The following is a 19,422-nucleotide window of genomic DNA, read 5'->3' on the forward strand; positions in this document are numbered from 1 at the left end:
TTTTTTTCAACTAACCATGATGAAACGTTTACAGATTACATGGAGCATGTTAGCACAACTAACCTAAAGGGAGGGAAAACTACTGGTAGTGGCTTCTAAAATATACAATCTTGGATACCTCATTATTTCTGCTACATAAAATCAGTAAGACAGAAATGTATTGTTTTATGCAGTTTTATTTACAAATACATGGAAAAACCAAAGGATTAGAAATTGTTAGTGATTAATGTGGGTCATCGTAACTGGGGCTGCTCAGCTTTTCGTTAATCTGCAAACTACCAGTTGTTCCTCACACAGCAACTCTGACTCCCTTTGTCGCAGTCCAATTCACCCTTTTTTTCCAACTCTGGTAAATGTCTAATGCTGTGAATTTTATTTTATTTATTTATCCTTTATTTATCCAGGAAAGTCCCATTGAGATACAATATCTTTTCTGCCAGGGAGTCCTGGTCAAGATGGCAGCAGAAAAATAAATTCAGTTTCACATAAAAGAAAATACATACAAGGACAAGTAACTTTACAAAAAAATAAAAACATATCAAAACAAGAAACAAAGAAACATAAAACATACAAGGATCAGAAAGCTAAAAAGAATTTGCCATAAAGGTTATTTGGTTATCTCCTTATACGTGAAATTCTATGGAAGGAGGACATCTATCCTCCTTCCAAAAAAACCCCCACAAATTTGCAATAATTTTCTTCCCACTTTAGTCAAATAAAGCAGCTAGAATAAACCGAAATGTCTTAAGAAAGTGTGTACATTTGGCAAGATAAGAGATAAAATATTCTTTTTAGCTGTCCTGTTAAAGGAAAAAAAGGGACATTTTGAGTGAATATTTGGATTGTTCTCATAAGATTTATTTTACATAAATTCATGTGCTTTTGTAAAAAGATATTTACAATAAACTGAAGAATTGTAATTCACAATCTGTTTTTGCCTCTGAGTAAGAGGCCATCAACAGAATCTTGTAACATATTGGAAAATTGTACCGTATTTTCCTCACTATAAGACGCACCTTCAATGAATGACATATTTTAAAACCGTTTCCATATATAAGGCGCACCGCATTATAAGGCGCACTAAATATCTGGTAAAATACCGTACTATAGTGGCTGGGGTTGAGTTACGTATCTACCTGATGGAGCTGCGCTACAGGAAATGCTACAAAGTCCTACAGCAAATGCAAAAAAAAAAAAACAAGAAGAAAAGTACTGTATGTCAAACTTTATTAACAAAATAAAAACCAGCTTTGCTCCGTCTCGTCAAAGTCGCCATTATGCGAGTCAGCGTCGCTGCTGTCGTCTTGAACGTCTGTGACGTTTTTAGCGCCATTACTTCGGCGACACCAACTACATTACCCACAATCCCCCTGACTACAGTAACAGAAATTACCGTAATGAATAAGGGGCACTGCCGGTTTTTGAGAAAATTAAAGGCTTTTATGTGCGCCTTATAGTGCGGGAAATACGGTAATTCATACACAGTCGATGTAAACAAAACATATTCCTTATTATGTCTTATTTATCAGGCTGATTATAGTTTACATAAGAACTCTGCTGATGTTAATGGGGAAATCACAGGTTTTTCGCGACTGGGACAACCTCTAAGAACAGCTGCAGGAACACCGTCACCTTGTCGAACAGTCCTGGGAAGAGCTTGAAATGGATGAAAGGTACATAAACTAAAGCTCCACTTAAGATAAATAAAGTCACATATAGGTATTCAATCTCAGGTTGGTCTATGATGGGTGCCAGCACAAGGAATACTGCCACGAGAAGGACGACTATGGGGAGGAATATGGGAACCTGTGGAGAGATGAAAACCATAAGTATGATAACAAGTTCTGATATGCATGTTATTAAAAAAAAAAGTCTGTGACACTGACGCTGTAAGGCCTGGGGAGATCTGGCTTCTTGATTTTGAGATAAATGAGCCCACCCAAAGTGATGCCGTAGAAAAACCAGGCTGTGAAACTGAAAGCAGAAATGAAGAGCAATGTTAGATAAACACAAATGTGTTGCAATGTTTTTAAAAGAAAAAGCAGAGCCAACGTTCACCTGAAGTAGTTAACGATACTCTGAAAGTCCCCCATCATCAGTACTATCAAAGACACAGCGGTGGTGAAGATCAGGGCTGGGGACGGTGTAAGCCGGTGCACGTGAGCCATGGACAGAATATCTGGCTGCAAAACACACGTGGACCTGGGTTGAAACTGCACAACAGCTTTACTTGATTGTCTGTGTTTTGATGTGGTAAGGAGCTGTTACCATGTGACCCTCTCTGGCAGCGACGTAGCACAAGCGACCCCCACTGAAGAACGTCCCATTCAAGGAACCAAAGGCAGACAAGGCTGCAGCCACCGACATGATCCATCCCCAACTGCCCAACACCTTATTCCTGTGTTCAACATGAAATGAGAAAATAAGAATCATTTATTCAAAGACAAGTTTATTTAATACTAGAATTGTGTTAATTATACTGACATTTCTTCAATACTTAGAAGCTGAAAGGCATTGGTGTAACTTTAAAATGTAAGGTGTTTTGTTTCTCTCCCAGATTCAGTATACTGGCATTTGATTAGTGGGAAGAAAAAAGCTTAGGGCAAAGGAGTGGCAAGGAGTCTGGACAGGGTGGTGTGGGACAACATCAGTGCAGTATGAGGAAATTTTAATGTCTATGTAAACTTCTTTTTGCTGCTCCTTGGAGGGTTTTAGGGAATGTCTTTGAATTAAGTTGCACTGGTGCCCCCCATACGGAGGAGTACCAGGACCACTGAAGAAGAAAATGTGAGGGTTTTTTCTTCAGTGGCCCTGGTACTCTTCCTTACATCCTCTTTACACTTTGATGTGTCTGAAAAAAGTCATGAAAAAAAAACATAGTGAAAAATAAAATTTACCACAGGATGTGGTTAATTGCAATTACCGTATTTTCTGGACTATAAGTCGCACCTACGTATAAGCCGCACCCGCTCTATTTTTTAAAAAATAATTAAAAAAAAAGATATACAAGCCGCACCTGCATACAAGCCGCATCCGCTCTATTTAAAAAAAAAAAAACAAAAGACATGCAAGCCACAGATATTTATGTGTTTAGATTAGATATTTACTACATGTACAGAAGGATTTTGAACTGTAAATGATGTACATGTTTGTACCTAAATAGATCCTTTCCTAACAGTGTCTTTTAACACGGCAGCAACTTTGCTGATTAAAACGGGACAGAACCAAGAGAAAATAACCAGTATTTATTTATCTATTTATCTGTTTGAAATCTGCTTCTACCTACTTCTATCTGCTAAAGAAGAAGTAGTGTATTCTTCTTAGCATTTATTTTGTCTTAGTTTTGATTCTAATTCCAGTTAGAGCGCCCCGAGCGGTGGAATAAAAATCCACAGAATAGCTGCACCTTTGTATAAGCTGCATGGTTGAAAACCTATGAAAAAAGTAGGGGCTTATAGTCCAGAAAATACGGTAGATAAAATAAGATGAATTGTAAAGCTTTACACATGTAACCTTAAAACAGAGGATATTTTTCAAAGCAAGTTATTTTATTGATTATCATCTCATGTTGCTAAACTGACATTTTGAATGGATAAGAAAAACACATCAGTTGGACTCCCTGCCACCTGTTTCCTCCTCATCTTCATCACTTACCTCTTCAGTATCTGTCCCTTTTTCTGAACCTGATACCCTCATGTCTTCATCCCTCACACCACTGTCTTCTTGTTTGATTTGATTTGATTTATTTATTTAAAATGGGACAGTGCATATTAATGAACATTCACATGTAAATATGCCAGATTATAGCCTAAGGCTAATTTCCATCTGTAGTCCCCTGGCAGGTTGATGGTAACATGAACATAAACGAATCAGAAAAAACAAAGACAGAAACACATAATACCACAACACAACACGAAAATCAGTACAAGGAATAAGAAAAAACAAAGACAGAAACACATAATACCACAACACAACACGAAACTTAGTACAAAGAATAAAAACAGGAGACCAACGACCAGTGTGTAAACGAGTCTAAACAGTAGAGTACAGTTATAGTGGATATATGTTAAAGTGTTTATATTTTAAAGTGCTTAGTGCGAGGAGATAAATTATATTGCACAGGAACCAAAATGGAGTATACATATTGCACAAAACCCGTCGTTAATATAAAGTGCATAATCAAATTGCACATTGCTCTACCGTATCTCTACTAATTGTATTTAATATATACATATGTATATATACACATATATGTACACACATACGCATGTACAGTACGTACACACACACATATACACACATATATATACATACACCTACACACACATATCCATACCCATGTCTACATACCCCAGACAAGCCCTATCTGAATTATGCATGATCACAGGTTTGGTTGCCTCTTAACCACATCTTCAAGTGTTTCTTAAATGTGGTGAAATTAGAGCACTCCCTTACCGAGGGTGGGATGCTATTCCAAAGTGCACACCCTTTATAAGATAGGGTATTTTGGGCAAAAGTTGTCCGCCTGAAACTTAGGTCACAATCCCCTCTATCAGTGGCTCATCTCCTCCCATCTCCTCCTTGTTCATCTCCTTCCTCTCTTTGTTGCTGCTCTGTTCCTCCCTCTTTTTTCATTTCTATCCCTTTCTTCTGCTTGCTTCTTCTGGTCGTTCCTTCCTTTTTTGGCTAAAATAACTTCTCTTACAGGGGACGAAGTGCTTGAGGCTGAAACTCAGACGTTACTCGGCAACAAAGAAATTATCTTTTCTGATTGGCCGAGAAATTGTATTTTCTGATTGGCTGATAGGTTGGTAAGTCCAGACAGCTGCTCTGAACTGTGAGCGCTCAGGGCAACGGTCTGCCTTTGACTCATAAGATGGGCTGTTGTAGTTAAGAGCCCTGGTATACATCCAGTACTCGAGTTGAGGGGGGATGAGGGGGGATGGCATCCCCCCTGAAATAAAAACGGTCAAAATCATCCCCCCTGTAAAACTGCCATCCCGCCTTTCCATCCCTTATGTCATTTCATCAATGAATGTGGTTTTACTGCTATTTCAACATTTAGAATCATCACCAGAAAAATAACACCAGAAAAATAACTTATTTGACAATTTTCACCTGTTTCAAGTAAATTATCACTTGAAATAAGTAGGAAAATCTGCCAGTGGGACAAGATTTATCTTGAAATCTTGTTCCACTGGCAGATTTTTCTACTTATTTTAAGTGAAAATCTACTTGAAACAGGTGAAAATTGTTTGTTTTTTTCCCCAGTGATGAGTCTTGGCAGCACGGTGGCTTAGTGGTTAGCACTGTTGCCTCACAGCAAGAAGGTCCCCGGTTCGACTCCCAGGCCTGGCAAGGGGCCTTTCTGTGTGGAGTTTGCATGTTCTCCCCGTGCTTGCGTGGGTTTTCTCCGGGTACTCCGGCTTCCTCCCACAGTCCAAAAACATGCATATTAGGTTAATTGATGATTCTAAATTGCCCGTAGGTGTGAGTGTGAGTGTGATTGTGAGCATGGTTTGTGTGTCTATATGTGGCCCTGTGATGGACTGGTGACCTGTCCAGGGTGTAACCCCTGCCTCCCCCCTGTAAAACTGCCATCCCGCCTTTCCATCCCTTATGTCATATCATCAATGAATGTGGTTTTACTGCTATTTCAACATTTAGAATCATCACCAGAAAAATAACACCAGAAAAATAACTTATTTGACAATTTTCACCTGTTTCAAGTAAATTATCACTTGAAATAAGTAGGAAAATCTGCCAGTGGGACAAGATTTATCTTCTCATTACAAGCAAAAAAATCTTGTTCCACTGGCAGATTTTTCTACTTATTTTAAGTGAAAATCTACTTGAAACAGGTGAAAATTGTTTGTTTTTTTCCCCAGTGATGAGTCTTGTAATACGTGTAATGAGATTGTTTCACTAAAATGAGACATTTTAATTAGAAATAAGACAAATATTCTTGTTAAGGTTTTTGCAATGATCCATTTTACTTATCAGACAGAATCATATTGATAAGTTCAGAGAACTGTTTTTTATTGTTGTGTTTTGATGTATTTGATGTAAGCCCAATTGATATTTAAAGTTTACAGAAGGCTGCATTTAACTGCTGCTATGTCATTTCTGCAGTATTTCTGCAGGTGTTTTGGTCAGTGCTATTATTTGTAATCAAACTCAAGTACTGTATACATCAACAATTTGGACAGAACAACCTGTTCTGGCTAGCGATTAACAGATGTACTGGCTAGTGTTTAACAGTTGGCTTAGGCAGTTGGTTCCTGGTTGAAATTCCCCCATGGCGGGAATTGAACCCAGGACCTTCTTGCTGTGAGACAGCTGCACTACTGGCTGCGCCACCGTGCCCCGCACCAGCACTGTCAATTACAGATGTTGTCAGGTCTCTGAAAGCTCGAACTAAACAGTTTTTATCCAAAGGCTATAACAGTGCTTAACACGGCAAAAAACATTATCTATAAATCTCCATCTGTGTTATAAAAATGACATACACGGGCCTCTGCAAACTACATTTTTTTTGTTTTGTCTCATTAAGCTACTACGGTGTGTGTGTGTGTTGGAGTGTGTAATCTTTTCGTTTTGAATGTGTATTTTTATTATGCACTTTAAGGGTTTGTTATTCTGCACCTTAAGGTTTTGTACTGCCAATTTTGTTGTACTGGTACAATGACAATAAAGACAATTCTAATTCTAAGAGAATGAAAAGTACGTGAAAATATGGGCTGTGGAAGCTTAACTAACCAACAGTCTGCCAGCTCGTTCTCTCCGCTGCGGCTCGTATCGTCTCATCCACACAGCAGGAGGTCCGTCACACAGATTTGCAACATGTGTGGGGGCAGAACTAAGTATTTTATGGGCCAAATATGATCTTTTATAGTAAAAAAATAGTAAATAGTAAATAGTAATATAGTAAAAAATAGTAAAAAAAGCCTTATTTCAATGCATTGGGACGCTTTTGAGCAGAGTAGCCATTTGTTTTTATTATCTTTTTAAGAACATTAAAATTAGGGGGGCAACAGGGGGGGGCAAGGCTCTTAAGTGGGGGGGGGATTGCCCCCCCCCCCCCCCCCGTGTAGATCCGCCCCTGGAGGCTGGTGTAGGTTGGTGAAAAAAAATAAAAGCGCCATGATATGTAATATGAAATAAATAAATATCCCATTATGAAAAAAAATGTCATGAAATACTGTAAATAAATGTACCAAAATGAAATACTTTGTAATTAAATAAAAAAGTTGTCATTTAAAAAGAAAAGATTTTATTAATTAATTTTGTATTTATTATTTCATTGTCATAATAATTTACTTAATCGAATATTTCATAATTTAGGTATTTATTTATTTAATTTTGAATGAATCAGTGTTCCATATTCATTTGAGTTTTACTAATAGAATCAGGCCTTAAAGAGAGTAAAACATTTGCTTGTGAAGAGACAATTTCAACCATAAATTTTCCATGGGATCCACATATTTATTCCCTGCCAATAATATATATATGCCTTTTCTTTTGATGGCAGAGTAAATGTAAACATCCTCTGAGCCTCAAGCCTCAGTTTATAGCACAATAATCAGCAAGTAAGGAAAAAAATCTGTCTGGTTTCAGGAAAAGGTTGATCCTCACCCCCAGGTAACAGCCACAGCAGTGGAGGACATGAGCTCTTTTGGTGTCAATACTGCAAAGTAGCTCACATTCACCAGCAGATACAAGCCAGTCACCAGAAAAATGGCTATCATCAGTGCTCTGGGGAGGTTCACCTGTGAAAATATGAAACAGAAACGCCATGCATTCAGATCAGTTAGCTGTAAACTGCACAAACTGTATTTTTTTCTTCTTTCCACCAACATTTTCTTTTCTAAAAAGGGTCAAAAGTGTTGGCCTGACATGCTCGCCTTGTCTGTTTAATTAAACAAATAAATAAGAAAATATGAAAAAATGGCTAAAATTGAAACATTCTGACCAAATTGGGATACATTTTTATTAATCAGCCTGTTTAAGATTAATATTAGTGATCATAATCTGCAGAAATTTGCTAAGAAGTCCATCCAGCAATCCATCCATGTTCTATACGCTTAATCCTGTGCAGGATCACGGGGTCTGCGGAGTTTCCCAGCTCATTAGAGGCAACGCCAGTACATTGCAGGGCCACTGGTAAAAATCAACAACCTAAAAACAACCCATTTATCTGAAATTGAAAGCTGCTTGACCTTCGACAAGAAAAACGACAAAAAAAAAAAACAAGCAAAATAAAAGGATGATACGGTTTTTTGTCCTAATGTCATGATTCCTACTTTGTTTTAGAACTTTTAATTTGCGGACAACTTTGATTTGCTCCTGCTGAAAACAAGAACAATCAGACATTTACTTTTGAACTTATAAGGTCACGACACAAAGAGATTTTTTTTATATTAACTATTTAATATTCTTTCATGTTGTTTTATAAGATATTATGATAGATTGTATATAGTCTTACTTCTGGATGTTTCAGCTCCTCGGTTAAATAATTCAAAGTTTTCCAGCCGTCAAAGGACCACAAACCCTGATAGAAAGCAATACCGATAGAGCTAACACCGACATTTGTTCCCTCAAATGAGTCATGAAAGTTCTGATTGTCGCCTTGGAATAACATGACGATTCCTCCCAGTACGATCACGGCCAGTGACAGTAATTGGACCACCATGGAGGCCACCTGGATGGAGATGGCCAAACGGACGCTCAGACAGTTGATGATGGCCAGCAGCAAGATTCCTCCTGCAGCCACACATTTTAAAACCAGTTCAGGCGGGGGGCATCCGCTATAGAAAGGAGCTGCAACGTATTCCGCAAAGCTCAGAGCAATTCCTGTAGCACTGGCAGGCCTCATGACGATGACGAAGCTGAAGACCAACATAAAGGCTACGACTTTCCCCACAGTCCGCAGGATGTAGATGTATTCCCCTCCAGACTCTGGTACGACTGTGCCTAGTTCGGCATAGCAGAGCCCCCCCAGCAGGGATATCAGCCCACAGCAGGCCCATATAATAAGGCTGGCCCCAGGGCTGCCCATAGCTAGTAAGACATACTGGGGAGAAATGAAAATCCCAGATCCCATCATGGTCCCAGCAATGAACGACACGGCTCCCATTATCCCCACTTCCCTCTTCAGGCTGAGTTTCACTTCCATCGTTGGAGGACTGGAGATCCTGCTGCTTCCTCAGAAGTATTCAAACTGGACACAGCACAGAGCTGACAGGTAATTACTTGCTGAACAAAAGGACTTTGGACTTACACTCATACACACACTAGCTGTTGGCTCATTGACAGGGACTTCCACTAATTTCTCTCTGCACCATGTGAAAGATCAGCTTCTCATAGGCCTGTTTTTTTTTCTCCAGCTTCCCTCATATATCATCAACCATTGTTAGGGTTTGGCACACCCTTCCTCCGCCAGAGGTCGCCAAAGCCTGGTCAGGCTTGGCCAGAGCACCCGCAGCTGATCCTCATCACCTTCTCCACACGTGACAACCGTCAGCCTCATCACCCAGCCTGCTCTTAAGCCTGCCTCCCACAAGCTGCGGGGTCAAATGATTCTCCAGCTCAGAGCCCCGTCCTCCCGTTTCCTGGACTTACCCAGTTTACTGTTTCGTGGACCTTCCCTTCCTGGGTCCGTTTGGATTTTACCCCGCTCTTTGGATTACTTTTTCCAGCCGTGAGTTTCCCTCCGGTCTGCACCTTTTGTTGGACTTTCCGTAGTTTTCTCCAGCCGCGTTTTTACGGTCTGTGATTTTGTGTTGGTCATCCTTCCCTCCTGTGGAGCGCTTTTTGTTAAACTTTGTCATATCCGAACCTTGCTTGTGTTGTCCTGCATTTGGGTCCGCCCTCCTTCCCGCGAGCTTAACAACCATGGCGTCTATAGCCTTCACCGCTCTGCCCCTCGTCCCCTCCTGACACCAGGAGTATTGACTCCGTTGCAGTTTTTAAAAATCTCAAAACCTACTTATTTGGACGGACATTTGACCTACAATAACTGTCTTTTATGTTCTGCTGCAAACTCTGCTGTTCTGTTTAAATTGTGTTTTTATATTTTGATTGTTGTGCAGCGACCTTGAGTGCCGTGAAAGGCGCCTAACAAATAAAATGTAGTAGTGTTCTGGGTATAGTAAATGAACTATTTAGCACTTCATTTGTTCTGAATTTGTCTGTAAAACTAATGGAAACAAATATTATGAGTGGTTCCAGAGTTGCTTCTCTGTGTGGCAGTAATGTCTGCTAATATTCACTGTTAAATAAATATCACACAAGGACAAACTTAAAAGATACTTGGTCCTCCTGGTTCCTTGACTTGTTTTTATCGTCGATCATAATCACAGACTGACTATGTACAAGGTTGACTGTTATCTTTAGACCTCTGTTTATCTCAGTGAGTTTGTGAGGGGGGTAAAAAAAAGCACCCAGGGGCCGTTGATTAACTGATCATTGCTAAGTCTGACCAATGTTATGATAGTGACCGTCTAGTTTGTTTTAGAAGTACCTTATGGTTTTACTATTAAAGCTCTATGGCTCCTCACCTTTGTCTAACTTTTAATTTGCCTAGAACTTTGATTTGCTCCTGCTGAAAACAAGAACAATCAGACATTTACTTTTGCAGTCATCAGGTTTTGACACAAAGAGATTTCTTTTAAGTCTTCTGAAAGCAAACTCCTTCATTATCTGAGTTATCTGACACTCCGTGTATATAACGGCCAACCGATTTTCCTTTTAATATTGAAAAAACAAAATCACGCAGAAACGGGAAATGACTAATTTTTCATTTTTCTGATATTGACATCAAGGTATTTTGTGCAGTTTAGGTCTTGTTTTGATAACAATTGATTTGCAGCTTGTTGTCTGCATCTCAGTGGTTGGACAGAGGTAACATTCATGTTTTTATGTTTCTTTATGTAGGAGTTATTGACCGCAGAGGTGGGAATCTGCAAATATCTGTCCAACTTTACCGGACCAAGTCTGTCTGTCCCTGCTCAGCACACCACCTCCTTATACTTCTCTCTGAAAACCCCTGCGGTGGCGCTCAAAACTGACTATGTAAAACGGCGGAAATATCACCACACGTCATTCCATTGGTCGGTTTTTCCTTCATAAAATAAGCAAACTCGTGCAAACACATTGTTTTTGCATTAATGTTTCATTCAAAATCACGCAATAAGCAGGTCAAAATTTCTTCCCCACTTGGGTTTTACAGACAACTTCTGGGTCACGACCAAAAAGTCACAGACCATAAATAAATATTGCAAATCAAAACGTTCCCGTCTGTTTCCGATTTTAAGTTTTCATCTTAACATGCTTTCGGAAAACAAATAATAGCTTGTTTTTTGTTCTCCTTTTTTTAAGAAAAAAAGTGATTTTTCATATGTCGTTTCATATGTTGTTATACGTTCAGCATCTTTAAAGATACATAATCAAGGCTCCATGAGGTCACTGATGTTATCAGATAAAATGGTTTTGTTTTCTCTTTATGATTATTATATTCGTAAGTGATAGGAAGTCTTTTATCATATCAGTAACTGAGGTTACTACAGATTGTGAAGATCATAACATATTGCGACAGGGAAAGCAGGGAACAGTAAAAGCAAGTCCTTGCTTTTCTTTCTGTGTGTATGCCTGTTGTAAGGGTTCAAAAAAATCAGAGCAAAGTATATTTGGATATAATTGGATATTGTAAAGGTATAACATTAAGATTTTTTAAATAATAAAAATGCTTGGATGTTTTTGAACCCTTACAACAGGCATACACACAGAAAGAAACGCAAGGACTTGCTTTTACTGTTCCCTGCTTTCCCTGTCGCAATATGTTATGATCTTCACAATCTGTAGTAACCTCAGTTACTGATATGATAAAAGACTTCTTATCACTTAGGAATATAATAATCATAAAGAAAAAACAAAAGCATTTTATCTGATAACATCAGTGACCTCATGGAGCCTTGATCATGTATCTTTAAAGATGCTGAAACACATTGCTGTGAGCTTTGTTCTTCAACTCTAAAAAAAGCATTAAAAGTATTTCTAAATGTAGATAAATAACACAGAAACACCTTGTTTGACCAATTAAGCTTCTACCTCTTCAATCAGCATCAAGACATTCGTCTTGCATAACACATCGTCTCACCTCTGGTCTTTTCAATTCCTCTGTGACATAATTCAGGTTGTACCAGCCAGCATAAGAATAAAGTCCTTGATAGAAAGCCATTCCTAAAGCGCTTACAGAGGTCTGAGTCCCTTTAAATGAATTCTCTACTTTCAAATTTTCCACAATCATACTGCTGTCCTGTATGATTTCTGCTATTCCACCAACTACAATGACCGTCAGCGCTATCACTTTGGCCACCAAGAAAACCACTTGGACTCTGAGAGCAATGCGGGTATGCAAGATGTTGACGATTGCAACGACCACAATGGTGACGGCAGCAGTGCATTTCACAGCCAGCTGAGGAGCCTGGCAGCCGGAGTAGAAGGGTGCTATGGCATATTCTGCTATGCTAATTGCCATTGCAGCGGCGGCAAACGGTTTGATGAGTAGGATAAAAGTGACTGCTGCAAAGAAAGCAGGGCATGAACCATAAATCCTCAGTATGTAGATGAAGTCTCCACCAGATTCAGGGATGATGGTCCCTATTTCAGTGTAGCAGAGGCCTGCGACCATAGCGACAGCTCCCGAGAGTCCCCAGATCACCAGGCTTGCTCCAGGGCTTCCTACATAGGCTAGAACAAACTGAGGGGACATAAATATACCGGATCCAATCATGGTTCCCGAAACTAGTGCCACTCCTCCGAGCAGTCCAATTTCCCGCCTCATTTTCATGACTCCGGGTTCTTCGTTCCCAATGAACAGCAGATCCCTTTTTGCAGCACAGAATCCACAGGGTCCAGGTGTATTCAGGGATCTAACAACGTAAATTGTGGATGTCGGAGACGACAGGCACCTGACTAAACTGCAGCTGTTAAATATGAACCTCTGTTATGTAAGGTTGCATTGTTTTGGTCTTTGTATCTGACAGATCAGTGGGAGGTCTCACAAACCAACCTTTGCACTTTTACTTATCTCACTCAACGCCATTCACAAGAAATTATATTACTATGATCATTCTTATATTGACTATTTTATATCCATTCATGTTGTTTTATAAGATATTATGGTAGATTTTATAATGTCTTACTTCTGGATCTTTCAGCTCCTCGGTCAAATAATTCAAAGTGTTCCAGCCGTCAAAGGACCACAAACCCTGATAGAAAGCAATACCGATAGAGCTAACACCGACATTTGTTCCCTCAAAGGAGTCATGAAAGTTCTGATTGCCGCCTTGGAATAACATGACGATTCCTCCCAGTACGATCACGGCCAGTGCCAGCAGTTTGACCACCATGGAGGCCACCTGGATGTAGGTGGCCAAACGGACGCTCAGGCAGTTGATGATGGCCAACAGCAAGATTCCTCCTGCAGCCACACATTTTAAAACCAGTTCAGGTGGGGGGCAGCCGCTATAGAAAGGAGCTGCAACGTATTCTGCAACACTCAGAGCAAGTGCTGTAGCACTGGCAGGCCTCATGACGATGACGAAGCTGAAGACAAACATGAAGGATACGACTTTCCCCACAGTCCGCAGGATGTAGATGTATTCCCCTCCAGACTCTGGTACGACTGTGCCTAGTTCGGCATAGCAGAGCCCCCCCAGCAGGGATACCAGCCCACAGCAGGCCCATATAATAAGGCTGGCCCCAGGGCTGCCCATAGCTAGTAAGACATACTGGGGAGAAATGAAAATCCCAGATCCTATCATGGTCCCAGCAATGAACGACATGGCTCCCATTATCCCCACTTCCCTCTTCAGGCTGAGTTTTCCTTCCATCGTTGGAGGACTGGAGATCCTGCTGCTTCCTCAGAAGTATTCAAACTGGACACAGCACAGAAGCTGACAGGTAATTACTTACTGAACAAAAGGACTATGGACTTACACTCAAACACACCCTAGCTGTTGGCTCATTGACAGGGACTTCCACTAATTTATCTCTGCACCATGTGAAAGATCAGCTTGTCATAGGTCTGTTTTTTTTCTCCAGCTTCCTTCATATATCATCCACCATGGGGTTTATAGCCTTCACCGCTCTGCCCCTGATCCCCTCCTGACACCAGGAGTATTGGCTCGGTTGCAGTTTTTAAAACTGATCTCAAAGCCTACTTATTTGGACAGACATTTGACCTACAATAACTGTATTTTATGTTCTGCTGCAAACTCTGCTGTTCTCTGTTGTTTAAATTGTGTTTTTATATTTTGATTGTTGTGCGGCGACCTTGAGTGCCGTGAAAGGCCCCTAACAAATAAATTGTATTATTGATATTATTATTACTTCTGGGTATAATAAATGAACTGATTAGCGGTTTTCATGTGTTCTGAATTTGCCTGTAAAACTAATGGAAACAAATATTATGATTGGTTCCAGAGTTACTTCTCTGTGCGGCAGTAATGTCTGCTAATATTCACTGTTAAATAATAAATATCACACAAGGACAAACTTAAATGATGCAGCAGAGATACTTGGTCCTCTTGGTTCCTTGACTTGTTTTTATCGTCCATCATAATCACAGACTGACTATGTACAAGGTTGACTGTTATCTCTAGACCTCTGCTTATTATTAACTGATAATTTCTAAGTCTGACCAATGTGGGGCCACAGTCTGATATGAACTGTGGATTGTGTGATTATATGAACAGTTGAGGCCTTGGGTCATTTTTGAGGCCCAGTTCTGGGGCCTCAGGCTGAGACCAGCCTTGAGTTTATGATACCTGACCGCATGGTTTGAAACAAAGGAAACCCCATGGACTCAAAGCTCAACCAGGATTTGAATCTAAGGCCCTGTAGTGATAAGGAACAGCCCCTGATTGGACACAGACCCCAAGCCACAGGGGGGGCATTGGCTTCCTGGGCCCAGCTATAAAATAGCAAATCCCTCTTCTCTCCTCTCTTCTCCTCTCCTCTCTCTTTTGAACTTCTGAGCCCTAGAAAGCCGAAACAGGGACCCTGCATGCTTTGACGTGAACGTCTTTGGACCGACCTGGAGCTGAAGGAGGCCAGCCGCTGTGCTTGTGCTGCATCCCCTCATCCGCAAGGGGACAAGGACCAGGAGTGAGAGAGAGCCGCTCCTTATCAGGATCCCCTGCTGAGCGTAATCCCCTTTGTTCAACAAAGAACGCCGACCGGCCAGATTAAACTACCTTTTCTCCATTTGCAAAGATCCACGTAAGGGCTATTTTGTGTTTGGGCATAGAAACTTAGTTAACACAAGTTTAGTTTTACATAGTGAGCTGGATCGCTGATCCCGTCACAACTGTGTTGTTAGTTTAAGTGTGTCTATATACTTTATTGTTTTCTCCTCTCATCTCACTCCTACTAACCCCCCCCCCCCACACACACACACACACACGCACACACTCTTATCTTGGTCACGAAACCCCCAAGCTTGTTTCACTGTATGAGACGAAATCTCCCCACCAATTTAAGCAATTTAAGCAATTTACACACACGTAATCTGACGTTTTGTGTCATGTTTAGTTAGTGTTGTTTTTGTGTAGTTTAGCCATCAGAATTTATCCAAAGTGTTGTCTTACCAACTCTTTGACACTTGTGTAAATAGATTCTGATTAATTTGAATGAGAAAAGTTGTTTGTGCTTATTTTACACATATTTGTCACAACTGCTGGTTGCAAGGGCCTGTGCTTGGACTCTCCTTCCTTCACTATTATTCTGTAGAATAATTTACCTTGAGACAGATTTTTGCTGTTTAGATATCATTTTCCTGATTACATCAGGCGGTGCCCCGTTTTGATTAAGTCATTAATTCAATTTGATAAATAATCTACTTTATTAATTATTAAGGATTGTCGTCCGACAATCATTAATAACTTTTTGATAACTGAACCATCACCCACTGTGTGGCACAACATCAATGTCATAAAAAGCAAAGGTTATGGCAATTTTCTGGTCTGTAGAAATCAGGTGTGTCAACACACTTCAGAGGAGGAAATCAATAATTGATTTTACAGGGAAAAATAAACTGAAGCCAATCATTTCATAGTGAGAAAGACTGCTCCAGAGTTCCCACTCTTTCCCTGAAATTATTTTCCAGGACATTTTAGGCCGATATTTTAATTAAGGTTGCTACTCTTCCCTGTAGTCTCTCTGAGCATCTCACTCTGTTGACAGCTACTTGTATTGCAAATTAATGAGGTTAAGTCTACATGAAAACTCACCAATCTCTCTAATTTTTTTCTCCCATCTATCTGTGCACATACAGGGTATTTTAATACAGCATTCCTAAAGTTTTTTTTCCCACTTACTTTGTATTGTCAGACAATATAACAAGTGTAAGATACTGGATAAAGTGCAGCCCATTGAAGATTACATGCAACCTCCTGCTCTGCTGAAATCAGAGTTGCATGCACTGTACACAGCCAATTCAGTAAAGGACACACCCACTACAGCCCTCCCTGCCTGTCATTCAACACCGAGGGGAAGGGGGGGTCGTTTTCCAAAGTGGACATGTTTGTTTATAATACATTAATACAATTACAAAGTCTGCCTTCTATCCCACGAAGAACATCTGCAGGATCAGCAGGAACTTGAAAAGCTGATCCATGTGTTCATCTTCAGTCGAATTCATTACTGCAACACAGTCGAATTCATTACTGCAACAGTGTCTTCACAGGTCTTCTTAAACGTCAGTCAGACAGCTACAGCTGATCCAGAATGCTGCTGCCGGGTCTCACCAGAACTAATGAAGTGGACCACATCACTTCAATTCTGAGATCTTCACACTGGCTCCCTGTACCGTAGAGAATATAATTAAAGTATATTATGTTAGTTTATGAATCACTAAATGGTTTAAATACATCAGAGATTTGTTGCTGCCATATCAACCATCCAGACCTCTCCGGTGTTCTGGTTCAGGTCTGATCTGTGTTCTCAGAATCAGAACCAAACATGGAGAAGTAACATTCAGCTTTCATGCTCCACAGATCTGGAAACAAACTTCCAGAAAACTACAGGAATGCTGAAACCCTCAGTTCCTTTAAATCCAGGTTAAAAACGAATTTGTTTGCAGCTGCCTTTGACAAAATCGTTTAAATTTGAATTTAGATTTAAACAATGTTAATTTCAGTACTAAATTGTAACTCTTAAGTTAAGTTTTATTGATTCTGCCAATGCACTGCAATTAAAATCTTTCTCATCTTCACTTTTCATGTTTGTATTGCATAAAGTACCTTAAATTGCCTCATTGCTGAAATGTGCTGTACAAATAAACTTGCCTTGCCTAATGAAATGATGGATTGTGTCATCTGTCGGAATTTGCATTTATCTTTTAAAATGTGTTCAGATCAAATTTTTCAAACGTGATTTGTAAAAACTGAAGTCTAATCTCGTTTTCACATGGTTATTACCATTCAGTGTACACAGTCATAAGTGGATTGTTTAGTGCATTGACAGTTAACTCTGTCCACATTAACTCTGTCAGGAAGAAGGCTCAGCAGAGGTTATACTTCCTGCGTCAGCTCAGGAAGTTTAACCTGCCAGAGCAGCTGCTGACCACCTTCTACTCTGCCATCATCCAGTCTGTTCTCTGCACTTCCATCACTGTCTGGTTCAGATCGGCCACCAAACTAGACAGGCACAGACTGCAGTGGACAATTAGGTCTGCAGAGAGGATAATTGGGACTAACATCCCATCTATCCAGGACCTGTACCGGTCCAGGACCACTGGCAGGTAACATCTCTGCAGACCCCTCACACCCAGGACACAGTCTGTTCCAACTCCTCCCCTCTGGACGGCGCTACAGAGCTCTGTACACCAAAACCTCCAGACTCAGAGACAGTTTCTTCCCCAAACCGTTGCTCTGATGAACTCTCATCACTAATAGATTCTCAGAGTATCAATCACTGTGCAATATTAATAATAACACAATAATATGGTGTGACAATGCATATTCCAATAATCATGTCTACCTCATACTGCTGCACCTTTCACTTTTTAAAAATTGTATATACAGGACTGTCTCAGAAAATTAGAATATTGTGATAAAGTCCTTTATTTTCTGTAAAAATGTCATACATTCTGGATTCATTACAAATCAACTGAAATATTGCAAGTCTTTCATTATTTTAATATTGCTGATCATGGCTTACAGTTTAAGAAAACTCAAATATCCTATCTCAAAAAATTAGAATATTCTGGGAATCTTAATCTTAAACTGAAAGCCATAATCAGCAATATTAAAATAACAAAAGGCTTGCAATATTTCAGTTGATTTGTAATGAATCCGGAATATGACATTTTTGTTTTTTTAATTGCATTACATAAAATAAATAACTTTATCTTATCACAATATTCTAATTTTCTGAGACAGTCCCGTATGTTAATAAGAGCTGTCATTTGTCTATTACCTATTTACTGTAGACTAAGCGAAAATAACTGAGTCAAATTCCATGTTTTGTCTGACCTGATCTGACCAAATAAACATGATTCTGATTCTGATCATCAAAATGAATGACTTTTTCCATCAAAGAAAAGGTTATTTGAATGTGGTTATCAAATCATATCAATGCCCGGGTGTTCAATAGCTGCTTTATTGCACATCAGGTACTTACCTCAGGACGTTTCAGCTCCTCAGTCACATAATTCAGATTGTTCCATCCATCATAGGACCAGAGGCCCTGGTAGAAAGCTACTCCAATGGGATTGATGCCCACATTTGTGTTCTCAAAGGACTCTTGAAAACTTTCATTGTTCCCTGTGGCGAGCACCACAACCCCTCCTATTATGATGATGCCCAGGGCCACGACCTTGGACACCATAAAAAACACTTGCACTGACATGGCAAAGCGAACATTCATGCAGTTCACAATGGCCAGCACTATAATTGAAACTGCAGCCACAGATTTCACCACCAGCTCCGGAGGAGGGCAATCTAGGTAGAAAGGAACCACAGCGTACTGAGCAAAGCTCAGTGAAATCCCAGCGAGACCAGCGGGTCTCACAAATAAAACTGAACTGAAGGCCAGCATGAAGGCCGGGACGGGGCCTGACGTCTGCAGGATGTAGATGTATTCTCCTCCCGACTCCTTGATGACGGTGCCCAGCTCAGCGTAGCAGAAGGCGGCCAGGATCACCAGTAAACCACAGCCCGCCCACACCAGCAAGCTGGCCCCGGGGCTGCCCATGGCCACGACCACCGTCTGCGGGGACATGAAGATCCCCGAGCCGATCATGGTCCCCCCGATGAGGGACACGGCTCCCAGCAGACCCACGTCCCGCTGCAGGCTCAGCTTTGCCTGCTCGTCCATGGTCGCAGCCGTCCGGGCGCATTCACGCTCCGACACCCG

At 40.4% G+C, this 19,422-nt stretch overlaps 2 protein-coding genes across 4 annotated transcripts; both read right to left on the minus strand.

Annotated features, from left to right (window-relative positions):
- Positions 1-158: 158 nt before the first annotated feature.
- On the minus strand, positions 159-19,422 carry LOC133461877 (b(0,+)-type amino acid transporter 1-like). 3 transcript variants are annotated; one of them, XM_061742866.1, is made up of 6 exons: positions 18,688-19,422; positions 7,636-7,769; positions 2,269-2,398; positions 2,059-2,183; positions 1,887-1,974; positions 159-1,806 (listed from the first exon to the last, which is right to left on the minus strand). In XM_061742866.1, the coding sequence occupies exons 1-6, from the start codon at positions 19,381-19,383 to the stop codon at positions 1,576-1,578; spliced, it is 1,404 nt and encodes a 467-aa protein (XP_061598850.1). In that variant the 5' UTR covers positions 19,384-19,422; the 3' UTR covers positions 159-1,575. The 3 variants fall into 3 exon arrangements, with proteins under 3 accessions (XP_061598850.1, XP_061598852.1, XP_061598851.1); XM_061742868.1 differs by lacking the exon at positions 18,688-19,422 and adding an exon at positions 13,206-13,954; XM_061742867.1 differs by lacking the exon at positions 18,688-19,422 and adding an exon at positions 12,158-13,176.
- On the minus strand, positions 7,781-11,489 carry LOC133461880 (b(0,+)-type amino acid transporter 1-like). Its single transcript, XM_061742870.1, has one exon. The coding sequence runs from the start codon at positions 9,173-9,175 to the stop codon at positions 8,450-8,452; it is 726 nt and encodes a 241-aa protein (XP_061598854.1). The 5' UTR covers positions 9,176-11,489; the 3' UTR covers positions 7,781-8,449.

The sequence above is a fragment of the Cololabis saira genome, chromosome 16 (assembly GCF_033807715.1).
Source record: "Cololabis saira isolate AMF1-May2022 chromosome 16, fColSai1.1, whole genome shotgun sequence".
NCBI lineage: Eukaryota > Metazoa > Chordata > Actinopteri > Beloniformes > Belonidae > Cololabis > Cololabis saira.